The following is an 18,471-nucleotide window of genomic DNA, read 5'->3' as shown; positions in this document are numbered from 1 at the left end:
TACATTCCTTCCAGTAATGTATGATAGGTGGCAGTTTTCTCATCAGAATCCATGGATGATGAAAGCAGTGTTAGAACATCTTTAAAATAGTGAAATAAATGAATTGTTAAACCTGAATTCCACATCTAATGAAAATACCTTTCAGGAATGAAGGGAATATAAAGACATTCTTATAAAAGGAAAGCTAAATTAATCACTAGCAGATCTATTTATTTATTTATCTATTTTTTAATGCTTATTTATTTTTGAGAGGGAGAGGGTGGGAGAGAGAGAGAGCGAGTGAGCGAGAGAGCACATAAGTAGGGAGGGGCAGAGAGGAGACTCAGAATCTGAAACAGGCTTTAGGCTCTGAGCTGTCAGCACAGAACCTGACATGGGGCTTGAACTCGTGAACCATGAGATCATGATGTGAGCCAAAGTTGGACGCTTAACTGTCTGAGCCACTCAGGCACCCCTATTTTTTTTAAATTTTTATTTGTTTGAGAGAGAGAGAGCGAGAGAGAGAGAGAGAGCACATGTACAGGAGCAGGTCAGGGGCAGAGAGAGGGAGAGAGAGAGAATCCCAAGCAAGCTTTGCACTTCCAGTGTAGAGCCTGACGTGGGGCTTAATCTTGGGAACTGTGAGATCATGACCTGAGCTGAAACCAAGAGTTAGATGCTTAACCGGCTAAGCCACCCATGCACCCTGCAGATCTACTCTTAAAGAATGTCTAAAGGAAGTTTTCTAAAGAAATTATAACAGAAGAAGGCTTGTAACTTCAGAAATAGAGAACAGTGGAAGAGGTAAAAATAGAAGCGTATATAATATATCGATTTTCATAAGTTAAATTTGGTTGAAGCAAAAATGATAACATCTCATGTTATGATCAACATATTTATGAGAAATATTTGTGGGGAAGTAAATTGAGTTTCATAAAAATGTTACAATTTTGTACTACATATCACTGTATCTGAAAAGTTTAAAGACAACCCACTAAAGGGGAGAAAATATTTGGAAATTATATTTTTTATAATGGACTGCTATCCAGAATATAGAAAGAACTACAACTAAATAAAGAAATAGATAATCTAATTTTAAATTGAACAAAGATATGAATAAACATTTTTCTGAAAAAGATTTACCAATGGCCAATAAAAACAAATGAGAACCCTCATACACTGCTGGTGGGAATGTAAAATTGTGCAAATGCTTTGGAAAAGAGTTACCAAGTGACTTAGCAATTTATCTTCTAGGAATACTCAAAAGAAATGAAAATATATATTCACATAATTGTATGTTCATAGCAGCGTTATTTGCAAGAGCCAAAAACTAGGAGCAACTCCAGTGTACCTCAACTGATTAGTAGATGGGTAAATCAAATGTGATATGCACTTACAATGTAATATTCTTCAGCAATAAAAAGAAATGAAGCACTGTTTCATGTTATAATGTGGGTGAGTCTTGAAAATATTATACTTTGTGAAAGAAGCCAGTCTCAAAAGAGTGTATGTTGCATGATTCCATTTATATGAAATGTCTAGAATAAGCAAAGCAATAGAAAGAGAAAATAGATTATAGTTTCCCAGGGCTGGGAGTTTGGAAGGAAAGGAGAAATGTGGGGTGACTGTTAATAATTATGGGTTTTCCTTTGGTGATGAAAATGTTCTAAATTTGGTTGTGGTGATGGTTCTACAATTGTGTGAATATACCATATATATCCCAAAACAAACCTTTAGTAAATATTTAACAAGTGTAGTTTAACACACTTTCCCAGATGCTACTACTATAAGACTTCGTTTTCTTGTTCTTCTCACTTAATACTTTGAAAGTCAATCGAACAACTAAAAAGAGAATAACTTATAATACATGTTCCCCCCACCCCCATTGTGATAAAATATGCATAACATAAACATTGACATGTAACCATTTTTTAAGTTTACAATTCGGTGCATAAGTGTATTTACAATGTTGTGCCATCACAATGGCACATCACAATATCCATGGTTATCACAATAACCATCACTGTTATCTATTTCTAGAACTTTTTCATCATCTGGATTCATTAAATAGTAAACAGTAACTCCCCAAACCCCTGTCCCCACAGTCCCTGGTGACCATCATTCTGATTTCTGCTTCTAGTAGATTGCCCATAATTACAAAAGATGTACAATACAAAGTGTTGGAAAGGTTGTAGAAAAATTGGAAACCTCATGCTTTACTGATGGAAATATAAAATGATGTAGCTATTTTGGAAAACAATTTGTTAGTTTCTTTAAAAGTTCACCATATGTTTACCATATGACTGACCAGATTCACTTCTAGGTATCTCCCCAAGAGAAATAAAAACATATTCACAAAAATACGTGCACATAGATATTCATAGCTGCCTATGCATTGTAACAATTAACTAGAAATAATCCAAATTGCCAAGAACTGGTGGGTGAACCCACATGTTGTGGTATTTTCATACAGTGGATAACAGTTTAGCAATGTAAAGAAATGAATGATACCTGAAACAACATGGCTGACCTATAAAAATTATATAAGTGAAAGAAAGTAGAAGGCAAATTGCATGATTCTATTTATATGAAACATTTTCAAAATTTTTAGAAAAGGCAAAAGAGATAAAATATACATAGGGATTGCCTGGGGCTTAGGGTTGGAAATCTACTGTAAAGTTAATATGAAGACATTTTGGGGATGGTGGAAGAAATCTAAATGGAGAATGTGGTGATGGTTACACAATTGTATGGATTTACTAAGCATTATCCACTTATGTATTTAAAATGGGTGATTTGAATGTATAAATTTACTGATGATTGGGGATGACTATCAGTTATGCTGAAGAGGTACATAAGTAGATCCTGTCTCCAGAAAATGAATACATTACTAGAAAGAATTTTCAAAAATAACTATCTGGGGACTCCAGAAATTGGCCAAAACTAAGAATGAAATGATAAGTGTGTAAAGACTTTAGAGCTTGGATAATAGTTGTAGGAGAAAATGGCCTTTTTGCATGAGGCTGCTCTCATTCACATCTGCCTGGAGCTTGGTGAGTGTGATTAGTTTAACCAGTGCAGAGTGGGCCATGTAAACAAGCCTTTTCCCTTCTAGACAGGGGATTTACTTGATTTGGAGTAGTATGTTAAAACCCAAGCCCAGGGGCGCCTGGGTGGCGCAGTCGGTTAAGCGTCCGACTTCAGCCAGGTCACGATCTCGCGGTCCGTGGGTTCGAGCCCCGCGTCAGGCTCTGGGCTGATGGCTCGGAGCCTGGAGCCTGTTTCCGATTCTGTGTCTCCCTCTCTCTCTGCCCCTCCCCCGTTCATGCTCTGTCTCTCTCTGTCCCAAAAATAAATAAAAAACGTTGAAAAAAAAAATTAAAAAAAAACAAAAACAAAAAACCCAAGCCCAACAGTATTTTCACTTGGTGGATGATGAGTAAGGGAAAATGTGTAGCTCCACTGGCCTGAGATCGCAATTCAGATTGGGGCCAATTTGAAGAACAGGAGAAAAAAATGCTGGTGAAGTATAAGCAGAGCCTCAGAGACCTTTGGGACAACATCAAGTGTACCAACATATGTGTAACTGGGATCCCAGAAAGAGAGGTGAGAAAGGGGCAGAAAAACATTTGAAGAAATGAAGTGTATAAATACTTACCTTTCTCTTCCCTTAATTTCTTTAAAAGGTAGTTTAAAACGATTGTTTTAGGGAATAACTATAATGTTTCTCAGCTGATAATATATATGACAACAGTAGCACAAAGGAATGGGGAGGGAGTGCAGCTATATTGGAGCAAGGAGCTATAATTTTTGCAATTAACTGACAATCTTGTAATCTGTATAGCACCTTGTTACCTATACAGCATCCACTAAGAAATTAACCTCCCAAAATTAACAGAGGAATTAAAATAGTAATATTAAAAATAACACAAAAGAAGAGGATCAGAGGCACAACACCTGAGACAAAGTAAATAGCAAAATGGCAAACCTAAATCCAATTATGTGCATAATTATATTAACTATAAATGGACTCAAGTTAAAAGACATTGATTATCAGACCAGAATCATTCAGATTCAAAGACATAATTGGCTGAAGTAAAAGGATTGAGGAAACGTACCACATAAACAGTAACCATAATAGGACTGGAATGGCTATATTAATATCAGACAGAAATACTTTGTCAGGAAATATTGCCAGAGAAAAAGATATTTCATAATAATAAGAGGGTCGATGTAATAGGTAGATAAAGCAACTATTAATGTGTAAACAGCTACAGCATTTCCCAACAAACATTAGGCAAATCTGACAGATTGAAAGGAGAAATTATAGCTAACTAACATTTACAGCATGAGATTTAAATACTGTGCTCTCAATAATTGATAGGAAAACTAGACAAAATTTGTGAGGATTTAGAACACTACCAACCAGCACGGTGTAACACCTCCAAACCCGTAGAATTTGCATTCTTTTTCTTTAAATGTTTTTAAAAGTTTATTTATTTTGAGAGAGCAAGAAAGCAAAAGAGCGAGAGAGAGAGAGAGAGAGAGAGAGAGAGAGACTTAACTGACCAAGCAGGCTCTGCGCTGTCAGAGCCCTGACATGGGGCTCGAACCCACGAACCGGGCGACCCCAGCCAAAATCAAAAGTTAGACACTTAAATGACTAGAATTTGCATTATTTTCAAGAACATCTGGAATGTTTTCCAAGATAGACCTTATGGTTGGGCAAAAAAATATATAAATAGCTTTAAAAGTATTAAAATTATGAGAAGTATGTTTCCTGAGAACCATGGAAATCAATAACAGAATGGGACGCCCCAGTGGCTCCATCAGTTGAGTGTCCAGCTCTTGATTTCAGCTCAGGTCATAATCTCATGGTAGGTGAGATCAAGCCCCACACATCGGACTCTGTGCTGGCTAATGGGGACTCTCTCTCTCCCTCTCTCTCTGCCCCTCCTGCGCTTACCTACTGTGCTCTCTCCCCCTCAAAAATAAATAAACTTAATTTTGTCAAATGCTTTTTCTGCATCGATTGACAGGATCCTCTTTTCTTTTACTAATGTGATGTATCACATTGATTGATTTGTGAAGGTTGAACCAGCCCTGCATCCCAGGAATGAACCCCACTTGATCATGGAGAATAATTCTTTTTATATGCTGCTGAATTCTATTTGCTAGTATCTTATTGAGAATTTTTGCATCCATATTCATCAGGGATATTGGCCTGTAGTTCTCTTTTTTTGCTGGGTCTCTGTCTGGTTTAGGAATCAAAGTAATGTGGCTTCATAGAATGAGTCTGGAAGTTTTCCTTCCCTTTCTATTTTTTGGAACAGCTTGAGAAGGATAGGTATTATCTCTGCTTTAAATGTCTGGTAGAATTCCCCAGGGAAGCCATCTGGCCCTGGACTCTTATTTGTTTGGAGATTTAAAAAAAAAAAATTTTTTTTTTAACGTTTATTTATTTTTGAGACAGAGAGAGACAGAGCGTGAACAGGGGAGGGGCAGAGAGAGAGGGAGACACAGAATCTGAAACAGGCTCCAAGCTCTGAGCTGTCAGCACAGAGCCTGACGTGGGGCTCGAACTCACAGACCGTGAGATCATGACCTGAGCCGAAGTCAGACGCTTAACCGACTGAGCCACCCAGGCGCCCCTGTTCGGAGATTTTTGATAACTGATTCAATTTCTTTACTGGTTATGGGTCTGTTCAAGTTTTCTCTTTCTTCCTGTTTGAGGTTTGGAAGTGTGTGGGTGCTTAGGAATTTGTCCATTTCTTCTAGGTTGTCCAGTTTGTTGATATATAATTTTTCATAATATTCCCTGATAATTGCTTGTATCTCTGAGGGATTGGTTGTAATAATTCCATTTTCATTCATGATTTTATCTATTTGGGTCATCTCCCTTTTCTTTTTGAGAAGCCTGGCTAGAGTTTTATCAATTTTGTTTATTTTTTCAAAAAACCAACTCTTGGTTTCATTGATCTGCTCTATAGTTTTTTTTAGATTCTATATTGTTTATTTCTGCTCTGATCTTTATTATTTCTCTTCTTCTGCTGGGTTTGGGGTGTCTTTGCTGTTCTGCTTCTGTTTCCTTTAGGTGTGCCGTTAGATTTTGTATTTGGGATTTTTCTCGTTTCTTGAGATGGGCCTGGATTGCAATGTATTTTCCTCTCAGGACTGCCTTCGCTGCATCCCAAAGCGTTTGGATTGTTGTATGTTCATCTTCCTTTGTTTCCATATATTTTAAAATTTCTTCTCTAATTGTCTGGTTGACCCATTCATTCTTTAGTAGGGTGTTCTTTAACCTCCATGCTTTTGGAGGTTTTCCAGACTTTTTCCTGTGGTTGATTTCAAGTTTCATAGCATTGTGGTCTGAAAGTGTGCATGGTATGATATCAATTCTTTTATACTTATGAAGGGCTATTTTGTGACCCAGTATGTGATCTATCTTGGAGAATGTTCCATATGCATTCAAGAAGAAAGTATATTCTGTTGCTTTGGGATGCAGAGTTCTGAATATATCTGTCAAGTTCATCTGATCCAATGTATCATTCAGGGCCCTTGTTTCTTTATTGATCCTGTGTCTAGATGATCTGATCTACCCATTGTTGTAAGTGGAGTATTAAAGTCCCCTGCAATTACCACATTCTTATCAATAAGGGTACTTATGTTTGTGATTAATTTTTTTATATATTTGGGGGCTCCCGTATTTGGCACATAGGCGTTTATAATTGTTAGCTCTTCCTGATGGATAGACCCTGTAGTTATTGTATAATTCCCTTCTTCATCTCTTGTTACAGCCTTTAATTTAGAGTCTAGTTTGTCTGATATAAGTGTGGCTACTCCAGCTTTCTTTTGACTTCAGTAACATGATAGATAGTTCTCCATCCCCTCACTTTCAATCTGAAGATGTCCTCAGATCTAAAATGAGTCTCTTTTAACAGCAAATAGATGGGTCTTGTTTTTTTATCCATTCTGATACCCTATGTCTTTTGGTTGGCGCATTTAGTCCATTTACATTTGGTGTTATTATGGAAAGATATGTGTTTAGAGCCACTGTGATGTCTGTAGATTTCATGCTGGTAGTGATGTCTGGTACTTTGTGGTCCTTGCAACATTTCACTCACAGAATCCCCCTTAGGATCTCCTGTAGGGCTGGGTTAGTGCTGATGACATACTTTCTTAATAAAAACCCTTGATAAAGTCGGGATAAAAGGAGCATACTTAAACATCATAAAAGCCATTTATGAAAAGCCCACAGCTAACATCATCCTCAATGGGGAAAAACTGAGAGCTTTCCCCCTGAGATCAGGAACACGACAGGGATGTCCACTCTCACCGCCGTTGTTTAACACAGTGTTGGAAGTGCTAGCATCAGCAATCAGACAACAAAAGGAAATCAAAGGCATCAAAATTGGCAAATATGAAGTCAAGCTTTCACTTTTTGCAGATGACATCATACTATACATGGAAAACCCGAGAGACTCCACCAAAAGTCTGCTAGAACTGATACATGAATTAAGCAAAGTTGCAAGGTACAAAATCAATGTACAGACATCGGACAAAGGGCTAGTATCCAAAATCTATAAAGAGCTCACCAAACTCCACACCCAAAAAACAAATAATCCAGTGGAGAAATGGGCAGAAAACATGAATAGACACTTCTCTAAGGAAGACATCCAGATGGCCACAAGGCACATGAAAACATGCTCAACGTTGCTCCTCATCAGGGAAATACAAGTCAAAACCACACTCAGATATCACCTCACGCCAGTCAGAGTGGCTAAAATGAACAAATCAGGAGATTATAGATGCTGGCGAGGTTGTGGAGAAACGGGAACCTTCTTGCACTGTTGGTGGGAATGCAAACTGGTGCAGCCGCTCTGGAAAATAGTGTGGAGGTTCCTCAAAGAATTAAAAATAGATCTACCCTATGGCCCCGCAATAGCACTGCTAGGAATTTACCCAAGGGATATAGGAGTGCTGATGCATAGGGGCACTTGTACCCCAATGTTTATGGCAGCACTCTCAACAATAGCCAAATTATGGAAAGAGCCTAAATGTCCATCAACTGACAAATGGATAAAGAAATTGTGGTTTATATATACAATGGAATACTATGTGGCAATGAGAAAGAATGAAATATGGCCCTTTGTAGCAACATGGATGCAACTGGAGAGTGTTATGCTAAGTGAAATAAGCCATACAGAGAAAGACAGATACCATATGGTTTCACTCTTATGTGGATCCTGAGAAACTTAACAGAAACCCATGGGGGAGGGGAAGGAAAAAAAAAAGGTTAAAGTGGAAGAGAGCCAAAGCATAAGAGACTCTTAAAACCTGAGAACAAACTGGGGGTTGATGGGGGGTGGGAGGGAGGGAGGGTGGGTGATGGGTATTGAGGAGGGCACCTGTTGGGATGAGTGCTGCGTATTGTATAGAAACCAATTTGACAATAAATTTCATATTTAAAATAAATAAATAAACTTAAAAAATAACAATGAATTATGGAAATCTCCAAATATTTGGAAATAAAACACACCTATCAATAGCTCATGGGTGGGAGAAGGAATCCCAAGGATATTAGAAAATATTTGGAATGGAATAAAAATAAAAAGTGAGCATATCAGAATTTATGAAGTGCAGCTATTCTTTTACAGAGAGGGAAATTTATAGCTTTAAATGCTTATAGTAGGAAGGAAAAACAGTCTGAAACTAATAATCTTCACTTTCCCCATTTTCTAATCTGAAAAACAAGAGCAAATTATAACCAAACAACAAATGAAGTAAATACTAAATATATGAACATAAGTCAACAAAATAGTAAATAGTGAAATATTGGGGAAAATCCAAAATTGGTTCTTTGAAAAGATAAAAAAAAATTGATCCTCAAAAAGTTAAAAATGAAGTTATCATATGATCAGCAATCTGATTTCTAGGTTTGTATGCATAAGAATTCAAAGCAGGATCTGGAAGCACTATTTACACACCCTCGTTCATTGCAGCATATTCACAGTAGCGAGGATATGGAAGCAATCCATATATCTATCACTAGGTGAATGGATAAAGAAAAATCTGGTATATACATACTATAATATTATGCAGCCTTGAAATAGAAGGAAATATTGTGACATATTACAACATTGACAAACCTTGAGGACATTTTGGTAAGGGAAGTAAAGCCATCACAAAAGTGTAAAAACTATATTCTTCCAGTTATTTTGACTCTCTAAAATAGTCAAAATCATAAAAACAGAAAGTGGAAAAGTGGTTATCAATGGCTGGGGGGAGGGAAGAAGAAGAATCAGAGTTTAGTGGGTAGAGTTTCAGTGTTGCGAAATGGAAAAGTCCTAGAAATTTGTTACACAACAATGTGAGTATACTTAATGAACCGAACACTTAAAAATTGTTAAGATGGTAATAAAGATCTATGCACAAAAAATTTGATATATCAGTAGCTTTACTGAATTGTAGGTTTGAGTCAGCAATAGGCAAGAAAATTAAAGCATTAGGATAGTAAAGGATGACAAAGCAGACATTTCTATATAATGGATTGCTGTAATGGTTACAGTACTATATAAAATCATTGAATTGTAAACATGAAATAGGTGACTTTTATGGTATGTAAAGTATACCTTTGTAAAGTTTTTCATACTAAAAGAAAAATTAACATTGCCCGTTTAGGATTAGTTCCTGATTTACTTCAAATTAAATTATTTATGTCTGAATATCATGATCCAGTAATGATCTAGTTGTAAGCAAACATTTTCCAGTAGGTCATAACAAAATGAGAATTGTATGTTCCTGTCTTTGGATGAAGCTCTACAAAGCTGATTTTATGCTTTTTGTTTTTTTCTGAACCTCTACTTCAAGAAATTTTTGTCTCTGTCATCTACAGTAAAGCCCATCAACTGTTTTTAGAGTTTATATGATTGATCTTCTGGAGTATATTGTATCTTTTCCTCATTCCTAAAGTGGCATTCTCACCTTACAGTGACAATAATCTTCCAGTATAGTGGAAGCAATCATGCATACTTTTGGTCAGGGATATTGTAGTGTAGCTGTGTATATCTTCACGCTCAGTAATTGGTGAGTCAAGTTTAATTTCCATTTTCCTTCTTTCTTTCTGTGAAGGTGCTTGTGAGCGAGGATTCTGACAGTGATGGTATCGTGGCCCACTTTCCTGCTCATGAGAAACCAGTGTGCTGTATGGCATTTAATACAAGTGGTATGTCCTTTTTCTTTCCATTTATGTCATGGGATTTCAACAAGTTTTTTTTTTTTTTTTGAAATGGAAAATATGAAATATGGAATCTGACTTTTCATAATGTGTCAATGTGTATCAGAAAAGTAAGTAGACTTCAGTAAGTGGTTCTTGAGTGAGTGAATTTAAAATAAAAATTTAGGGGGGGGGGCCTAGGTGGCTCAGTCAGTTAAACATCCAAATTTGGCCCAGGTCATGATCTTGCAGTTCATGAGTTTGAGACCTGCATCAGGCTCTGTGCTGACAGCTCAGAGCCTGGAGCCCTCTTTGAGTTCTGCGTCTCCCTCTCTCTCTTTCCCTTCCCTGCTCACACTCTGTCTCTCAAAAATAAATAAACATTTAAAAAAATAAATAAAAATTTAGAAACCCACCAAGCATTAGTTTTGCTGTCAGTAAAGAGGTAATTGAATATCAGCGGTAGGTAAACTGTGCTATTGAGTTGCATTAATTTCTGTATTATAATTAAGCCAGGAACTTCAGTATTCTGGACTACATATTAATGAATGTAAGTGGCACTTTCTTTGTAATTTAAAATTTCTTTTTCACTTTCACATACAAGCGTATTATAAAGTATTTGCTTGTATTTTTCCCTGTGTTTTGGTAGTGGTTTTGTTTTTCTATTTATTCTTAAAGCATTTGATTAGGAGAGATGTTATAGTAATGTGGAACGTCCTACTACTTTTCATTTTTTTCTTCAAACTTTTTGTTATATAAAGTTTCAGACATAAAAATAGATTTAAAAGATAGTATAGTAATGACCCATGTATCACTACCTTGATTAAATAGGTGTTCACATTTCTGTGCATAATAAATAAATATACATATGTATAGGTATGTGTATACTTACGTATATGTACTTGTATACCCATGTATGTATAATAGATGTACATAAATATATGTATTTTGTTGAATCATTTGAATGTAAGTTACACATGTAATGACAACTTACCCACTACAAATTAATCATGATTTCCTAAGAATAATGACCTTTTCCCATATAGCCAGATATTATATTGTAGTTTTGAAAGTTAACACATTATGTTATCTAATATCCAAGCCATAATTTAAAGTTTCCAATTATCTCAAAAGTGTATCCTGCAAAATATATAATATGATACTATGTTGATCACATGGCTATGTTAGTAGACCCTCAAAATATCTACATATTGGAGATAGGTTTTTCTTATGGAGATTAGCAAGTAATCTGCAGAGCATTATTTTGGCTTCATTTCTTTTTATCTATTTATTTTTTATTTTAGAGAGGGCAAGAGAACGTGAGTGGGGGAGAGGGACAGAGAGAGAGAGAGAGAGAGAGAGAGAGAGAGAGAGAGAGAGAATCTCAAGCAGACTCCATGCTCAGCATAGAGCCCAACGAGGGGCTCGATCCCATGACCCTGGGATCATGACCTGAGCTGAAATCAAGGGTCAGACACTCAACTGGCTGAAGTCACTTGGCTTCATTTCTGAAACAACTTTTTACTTAATAGTTGTATTATGTTGAAGCCTGGAGAATGGTGGTTTTTCTAATAATACCATGTTTTCTGCAAGATTAACTACTGTTCTATAAAAAAAAGTTTTCTCTCATCAACCAGGAATGCACCATAGTTCTCTTGTATGTGAAAGGCAGGATAAATACTTAATTCTTTCCCTTTACTTACCAATTTTCATTGTTAGGAGTTGGTTTAATACTTACAGTGGTGTAATTCCATTCCAGTGTAGTCATTTTTAAAATACTTTGTTTTTAAGTAAAAGATAAAATTGCTCTTTTGCTTTGGGAGCTGAAATAGTCTTCATAAACTTACAGTTGTTTTAGATCTTATCCCTTTGGTTGATGGATCTGAAGAGATTGTCATTTTTATCTTATTCTGCAGAAATTATCCTATCAGTTAAAATTGATGGAAAGACCCATCTTTTTTTCCCTTTTCATCTTTTCAAATAAAGAATGATGGTAAGAGGATAATATAGAGCATTTTGAATTATCTTCCTTCTAATATCTTAATTAGTCATTTCTGATAGAGAGGAAGATTTTTGTAGCGGTTGTTGATCAGTAGGATTGATTTAATTAATAAAGACAAAGATTTATGGAAATGCTTTGAATGTTATGGGAATTAAGTTAAATTTGAAGAAACAATCTGGAAGTTATGTCACTTACAGCACTTTACTTGGAGTAACCAGTATGACTCATTTTGATGGTCCATCTGTTATGTCAAATCTCCTTTGTATTAATGTATATTTCATATCTCCATAGTCAGAATGCTTTAGACGTTGGAAGCTGTACTTTTTCCATCCTGTGGCTTTCCATTGTAACAAGAACATACCACTTACCTTAAAGAATATTATAGTTATCTGTATCATTGTCTAGCAATTAATTCTAGAAAACCACAGTTTACTATGATTTCATAATTTTGACATACATTTTTCATTTGATTTTATTTGAACTCTCAAGTTTGTGTTTTTATGGTAAGATTAAAAATTTTTATATTTATACCTTCTTTTTTGTGTTCCTAGAGCACTATTTGTATAACGCTATGATATAATTTATCTTGAAGTAATCATTTATTTAAATACTTGTCTTCCTACCTAACCTCTGAGTTCCAGTTTACATTATTAGGGTTCACTCTTGGTGTTGTACATTCTGTCAATTTTGGCAAATATGTAATAACATATATCCACCATTATACAGAGTAAGTAGGTTCGCTGCCCTAGAAATCCCCTTTGCTCTACCAGTTCATCCCTACCTTCCTCAACCCCTGGCAACCAGTGATCTTTTTTACTGTTTCCATAGTTTGTTTTATTTTCCAGAATGTCACGTAGTTGGAATCTTACTGTATATAGTCATTTCAGATTGACTTCCTTCAATTACTAATAAGCATTTAAAGCTCCTCCATGTCTTTTCTTTTTTTTTTTTTTTTTTTCAACGTTTTTTATTTATTTTTGGGACAGAGAGAGACAGAGCATGAACGGGGGAGGGGCAGAGAGAGAGGGAGACACAGAATCGGAAACAGGCTCCAGGCTCCGAGCCATCAGCCCAGAGCCTGACGCGGGGCTCGAACTCACGGACCGCGAGATCGTGACCTGGCTGAAGTCGGACGCTTAACCGACTGCGCCACCCAGGCGCCCCCTCCATGTCTTTTCATGCCTTGATTACTCATTTCTTTTTAGTGCTGAATAACATTCCATTGTGTGGACATACCATAGTTTATTTGCCATTTGTGTATCTTCTTTGATGAGGTGCTTGTTCAGATCTTTTTTCCATTTTTTGATTGGGTTGTTCATTTTTAAATTGTTGACTTTTAAGAGTTCTTTGTATATTTTGGATAGCAGTCTTGTATTAGGTGTTTTGTAAATATTTTTTCCAAGTCTATGGCTTGTCTTCTTATTCTCTTGAAAGTATTTTTGAAAATCAGAATTATTTAATTTTAATGAAGTCTGAGTTATCAATTATTTCTTGTCTAGATCATTCCTTTGGTGTGTATGTAACATTTTAAAATATACAAATTGATGTTCTTCTGTTGTATTCTTAATTCAGTTTCACATTGGATGTTGTAATTTCTTGGAGGGAAGATCTTTATATGAGAACTATTTTATGAGTTTTAGGATCTCTTTCATTTTTTTCTTGAATCTCAAATGAAGCTTCTTAACCTCAGTCTAAGATCTGGAAGGTTTATGGATAGAATTCAGAGAGTATGTGAACTTAGGAAAAAAATTACATCTTTATTTTCTCTAATCTCTGATGAAAATTTCCTTCACTTATGAAAATGTAAAATAAAATAGTGAAATATTAGCTGTACTCCTGAGTTTATGAACAAATAAAAATAACAGATGTTTTCACATCATTTCTATCTTATTTACATAATTCTCCCAGTATTGCTTATGGTTCAAAATTATAGTAGATACTGTATTTTAATATATAACAAAAAAAAACTAAAAAAAAAAGACATACACTGTATGTCAATTTTTAAAATCTTACGTATTTACTTTGTCTTAAAAATATATTATTCTGAGAAAGATGTTCCTAGGCTTTACCATATTGCTTAAAAGGTTCATGGCACTAGAATGTTTAGGATCCTGTTAATCAAAAAGGTTTATGCTCCCTAGAGACTCCATTCACATTGCCTGGCTCAGTCTTTGTGATTAAGTTAACAAGGGACATTCCTTACTCATGGCATCTACTGGTGTGATAGGGACTTAAAGCAAGGAAGGAAAATCCTTTGTGGAGTAAGGACAGAATGCTAGGAGATGAATATTTACTTGGTTTCGACTATTGGGGAAAGTTCTTCAAAAGAAGTCAATTCTAAATTGGAACTTAAAAGATGATTAGTTAGGAAATAATGATTTTCTGTCTGGTATATAAATAAATATTAGTTGAATGAATGAGGCAAGAAAAATATGGCATATTTGGCATAGATTGTGAAGCAGGGTCTATACAGTGGACTCATCCGTTTATTATGTGGCAGATACATTTTTCAGTGTGTCATCATTTCTGCAGCATTTTATAAATGCTTTGTACATGTTTAAATATTTGAATTAAATGGAGGATTCATAACTCAGCAACCACTGACAAAATTGGTTTGCAAAATCTTTCATAGAAGATAGTGGAGATTTCATGCAACTGCTTGCAATTCATCTTAGTTATTTACTGTTCAGCTCTGAGTGTCTTTGCTATTCAGAGTATGACTGTTATTGCTTGAGTATAAGCAAGTGTATCTATAAAAGATTCAATTCTCAGTGATTTGAAAGCCTTGACTTTTTTTTTTTTAAGCTGGTCACTATCTGAATTTTTACTTATAGAATGATATTGGGTTTAGCTGTGGCTGCTAACTATTACCCAGCTCCTATGTGACATTTTATTTTACTTGTCTAGTTTCTGTATTATATTGCTTGTTTTATCCTAACCTTCTCAAATTGAGAATGCATATGAAATGTTTGAAGCAAGAGGCTGCATTGCCCTTTGTAAATGCACGGATTCCTTAGTAATTGTTATTTTTCCCCTGTAGTTATTTACGTTATAGTTTAAAAAAATATTTTTGGGAGAGCAAATGATGTATTTTCTATTGATCTTTAAATCCTCCTATGTTATAAAATGATATATTTTCTGCTCGCTGGTTGAAAAAGTTTTATTAGTTTCTGAACTTTTATTAATTGGTATTTTTTAGAAAGGTGTGTAATTTAAATGGGCATTAAAACAGTACTTATAATTTTTTACTTAAGTTGATCTTTTCAAAATACAACTTGTAGATCCTCTAGTAACACCTTCCAGTTTTTCTTTAACATGTATCCATACATATTTCTAAATTTATTTATATCAATAAGTTTTAACTGTTTTGCTCCTCCAATAATTCTCTTATTTAGTTAAAGGCTTTTTCATGGGGTATGTAGTGTGGCCAATAATAACAGTAGTGCTTGTTAGAATACTTTTTACAAGTTTAGGGAAGTTCATTAAAAAATAAGCAGAACAAAACATAGCAATGTTTATTGTGTGTTTTTGTTTTTAAACCTGATCATTCTGTAACCACTTTACCTGAACATATCCCTGTTATGCTTAACAATATAAATAAATTTCTTAGTCTTTTTTTTTTTAGAGAGGCATATTTTCCGATGACAGAATTATTAAGATGTCCTAGACATACATCAGGATTCAAGGAGAAAACCAGACCTGTTGTCCACCTTCTGAGAAATTTTAAAAACAATGTAAAATGTACATGATGAAATAACAGTCTGAAGTGAATTAAGGAGAAAATGTAGGTTGTTTGGGTGGTATGCAGTTCGGTTTTGTATGGGACCTATTCAGCAAAGAAATTAAGGGATGCCATTAAATAGCGTTGTGAAACTTTTAGTTCAGCAGCTGCATTCAGTTTGTTTTTCAATTTACCCTTCCCATTCTTGTTTATTAGCTGTGACTCTGAGTCCTGAATTAGAACAAATATTTTAATGGCAACATTTATGATATGGTTTGAAGTGCCAGAGAGGCCTCCGGTGCTTAGATCTGGGTAGGTTCAATATGGGTGGTGTAAATTTGTTGGTTTCAGTGATTTAGATACACAATGAGTAACATTTTCTCAGGAGCTTTTTTTTAAATTAATAAACTCCAGTTTTGGGGGGCAGTTTCAGGTTCACAGCACAATTGGAAAGTACAGAAAACTCTCTTATAATCCGGCCCCCACTCCAAACCTCCTACACTATTGACATTCCACACCACAGTGGTAGATTTGTTACAGTTGATGAACATATATTGACCCAATCATTATCAACCAAAGTCTGTAGTTTACACGAGGGTTCACTCTTGGTGTTCACATATTCTCTGTGTTTTGACAAATTAATATTGACATATATCTACCTTTATAGTATAATACAGGATAGTTCCATTGCCTAAATGTTTTTCATCATGTTTGGGATGTTATTATTTCTTTAAACATCCTTTCTACCTTTTTTCCCCTCTTTTCTCCTTCTAGGACTCCTGCTACTCACAGATTAATCTTGGTGGTGTCTAATAGGTCTCTGGGGCTCTATTCATTTTTCTTCTTCTTTTTTTCCCCAAACTCCATAATCTCAGTTGATTTCTTCTGCCAGGTTCAAAACCACGATTTAAGCCCCTCTATTGAATTTTTTATTTTAGTTATTGTACTTTTGAACTCTGGAATTTCTATTTGTTTCCTTTTTTTATAATATTATCTCTTTATTGATATCCTTTGCTTGGTGAGACATTGTTCTCATACTTTCCTTTAATCCTTTTAACATCCTTTCTCTGCATCCGTGCTGGCATTTGGTATTACTGCCACTTTTTAATTTTATAAATACTAGATGGGGACCTCTGTAAGAGAGGTCATTTGGAAATCTTTTTTCCCAGTCAGAAGTTTGTATTTTTATCTTTTTAACAGAGTCTTTTGCAGAGCAAAATTGTTTACTTTTTGTCAAATCCAATAAAAAATATATCAGTTGTGTTTTTGTGTTCCTGCCTAAGAAATGTGCACCAGTCTGGGGCCTGAAGATTTTTCTCCTATGTGATTTTCTGATAGTTTTCTAGTTTTACATTTTATATTTAAATTTATTTTTATTATTTTTTTTTGTTTTTATTATTCTTTTAATGTTTATTTTATTTTTGAGAGAGAGAGAAAAGGAGGAGCAGAGAGAGAGGGAGACAGAGGATCTGAAGTGGGCTCCGTGCTGACAGCAGAGAGCCTGATGCAGAGCTCGAGCTCACAAACCAAGAGATTATGACCTGAGCTGAAGTCGGATGTTCAACTGACTGAGCCACCCAGGCACCCCTACATTTTATATTTAAATTTATGATCCAAATTCATTGTTATTTTTTGTATAATGTATCAGATTAGGTCATGGTTATTATTTTTGGCTTATGGATATCCAGTTGATACTTTATTATTTTTTCAAAATTCCATTCTTTCTCTGATGAGTTTCTTTTGTACTTTTTCATTAAAGTAACATACTTCTGTTGGCTATTTCTGGATTCTCTGATGAAGATGACTTTTTAGCTGTTTTCTGTATGGGAATATCTGTATTTTGCCCATAATTTTCAGGCATGTTTCAACTAGATAGTTTTTGACAGTTACTCATTAATTTTTCAGCAGCGGTTAACACTCTTACTTTGTTCACAGCTTTTAGTATTGTTACTCTTGATCCTCTTGATTAGTTGGGTACAGAGTTGAATTTTTGGGGGGCAGCATTCTAATCTGTAGCGTCAGCTCACTGAAAATTTTCGAAAAGGTTGCTGTGTTCTCCTTGCCTTCACATATTGTGGGTTCCTCTTCCTCCGGCTATTGTTCTGCCTGATGTAAGAGCTACTATTTTTATTTATGTTTTTTTGTATTGAACTTTGAGATAGATTTTTTAAAACTCTGGGGTTTTTCTGTTTTGTTTATTGGTTTTGTTTTTGTTATAGGGTTAAAACAGCAGTCTCTTTTGATTTTACAAATTCAACCCAAAATCCTCTTTGCTGGTCATATGAGTGGGTAAAATGTTCTCAGGGACCCTAAATTTAGGCAGTAACCTGTGTACATATATTAGCTTGGGCTGCTGTAACCAAATCCCATAGATGTAGTAGCTTAAACAACAAAACCTTTTTTTTCTCACAGTTATGAATGCTAGAAGTCTGAGATGAAACTTCCAGCTGATTTGGTTTCTAGTGAGGTCTTTCTTCCTGACTAACAAACAGTCACCTTCTCAATGTGTCTTCACGTGTCCTTTCTTTGGTGCAAGGAAGTGGAGACAGAGAA

General features: G+C 35.2%; 1 protein-coding gene across 1 annotated transcript in view; it reads left to right on the top strand.

Moving 5' to 3' along the window:
* BCAS3 (BCAS3 microtubule associated cell migration factor) overlaps positions 1–18,471 on the top strand; it is a 619,018-nt gene that overhangs the window by 191,302 nt on the left and 409,245 nt on the right. Inside the window, exon 15 of the mRNA XM_058702849.1 lies at positions 10,111–10,204. Coding sequence (XP_058558832.1) covers positions 10,111–10,204 — 94 coding nt within the window. The remainder of the gene's footprint in view (positions 1–10,110; positions 10,205–18,471) is intronic.

This window comes from Neofelis nebulosa, chromosome 16 (genome assembly GCF_028018385.1).
Source record: "Neofelis nebulosa isolate mNeoNeb1 chromosome 16, mNeoNeb1.pri, whole genome shotgun sequence".
Taxonomy (NCBI): domain Eukaryota; kingdom Metazoa; phylum Chordata; class Mammalia; order Carnivora; family Felidae; genus Neofelis; species Neofelis nebulosa.
Note: the sequence above shows the minus strand (reverse complement) of the source record. Positions and strands in the feature narration are given on the sequence as shown.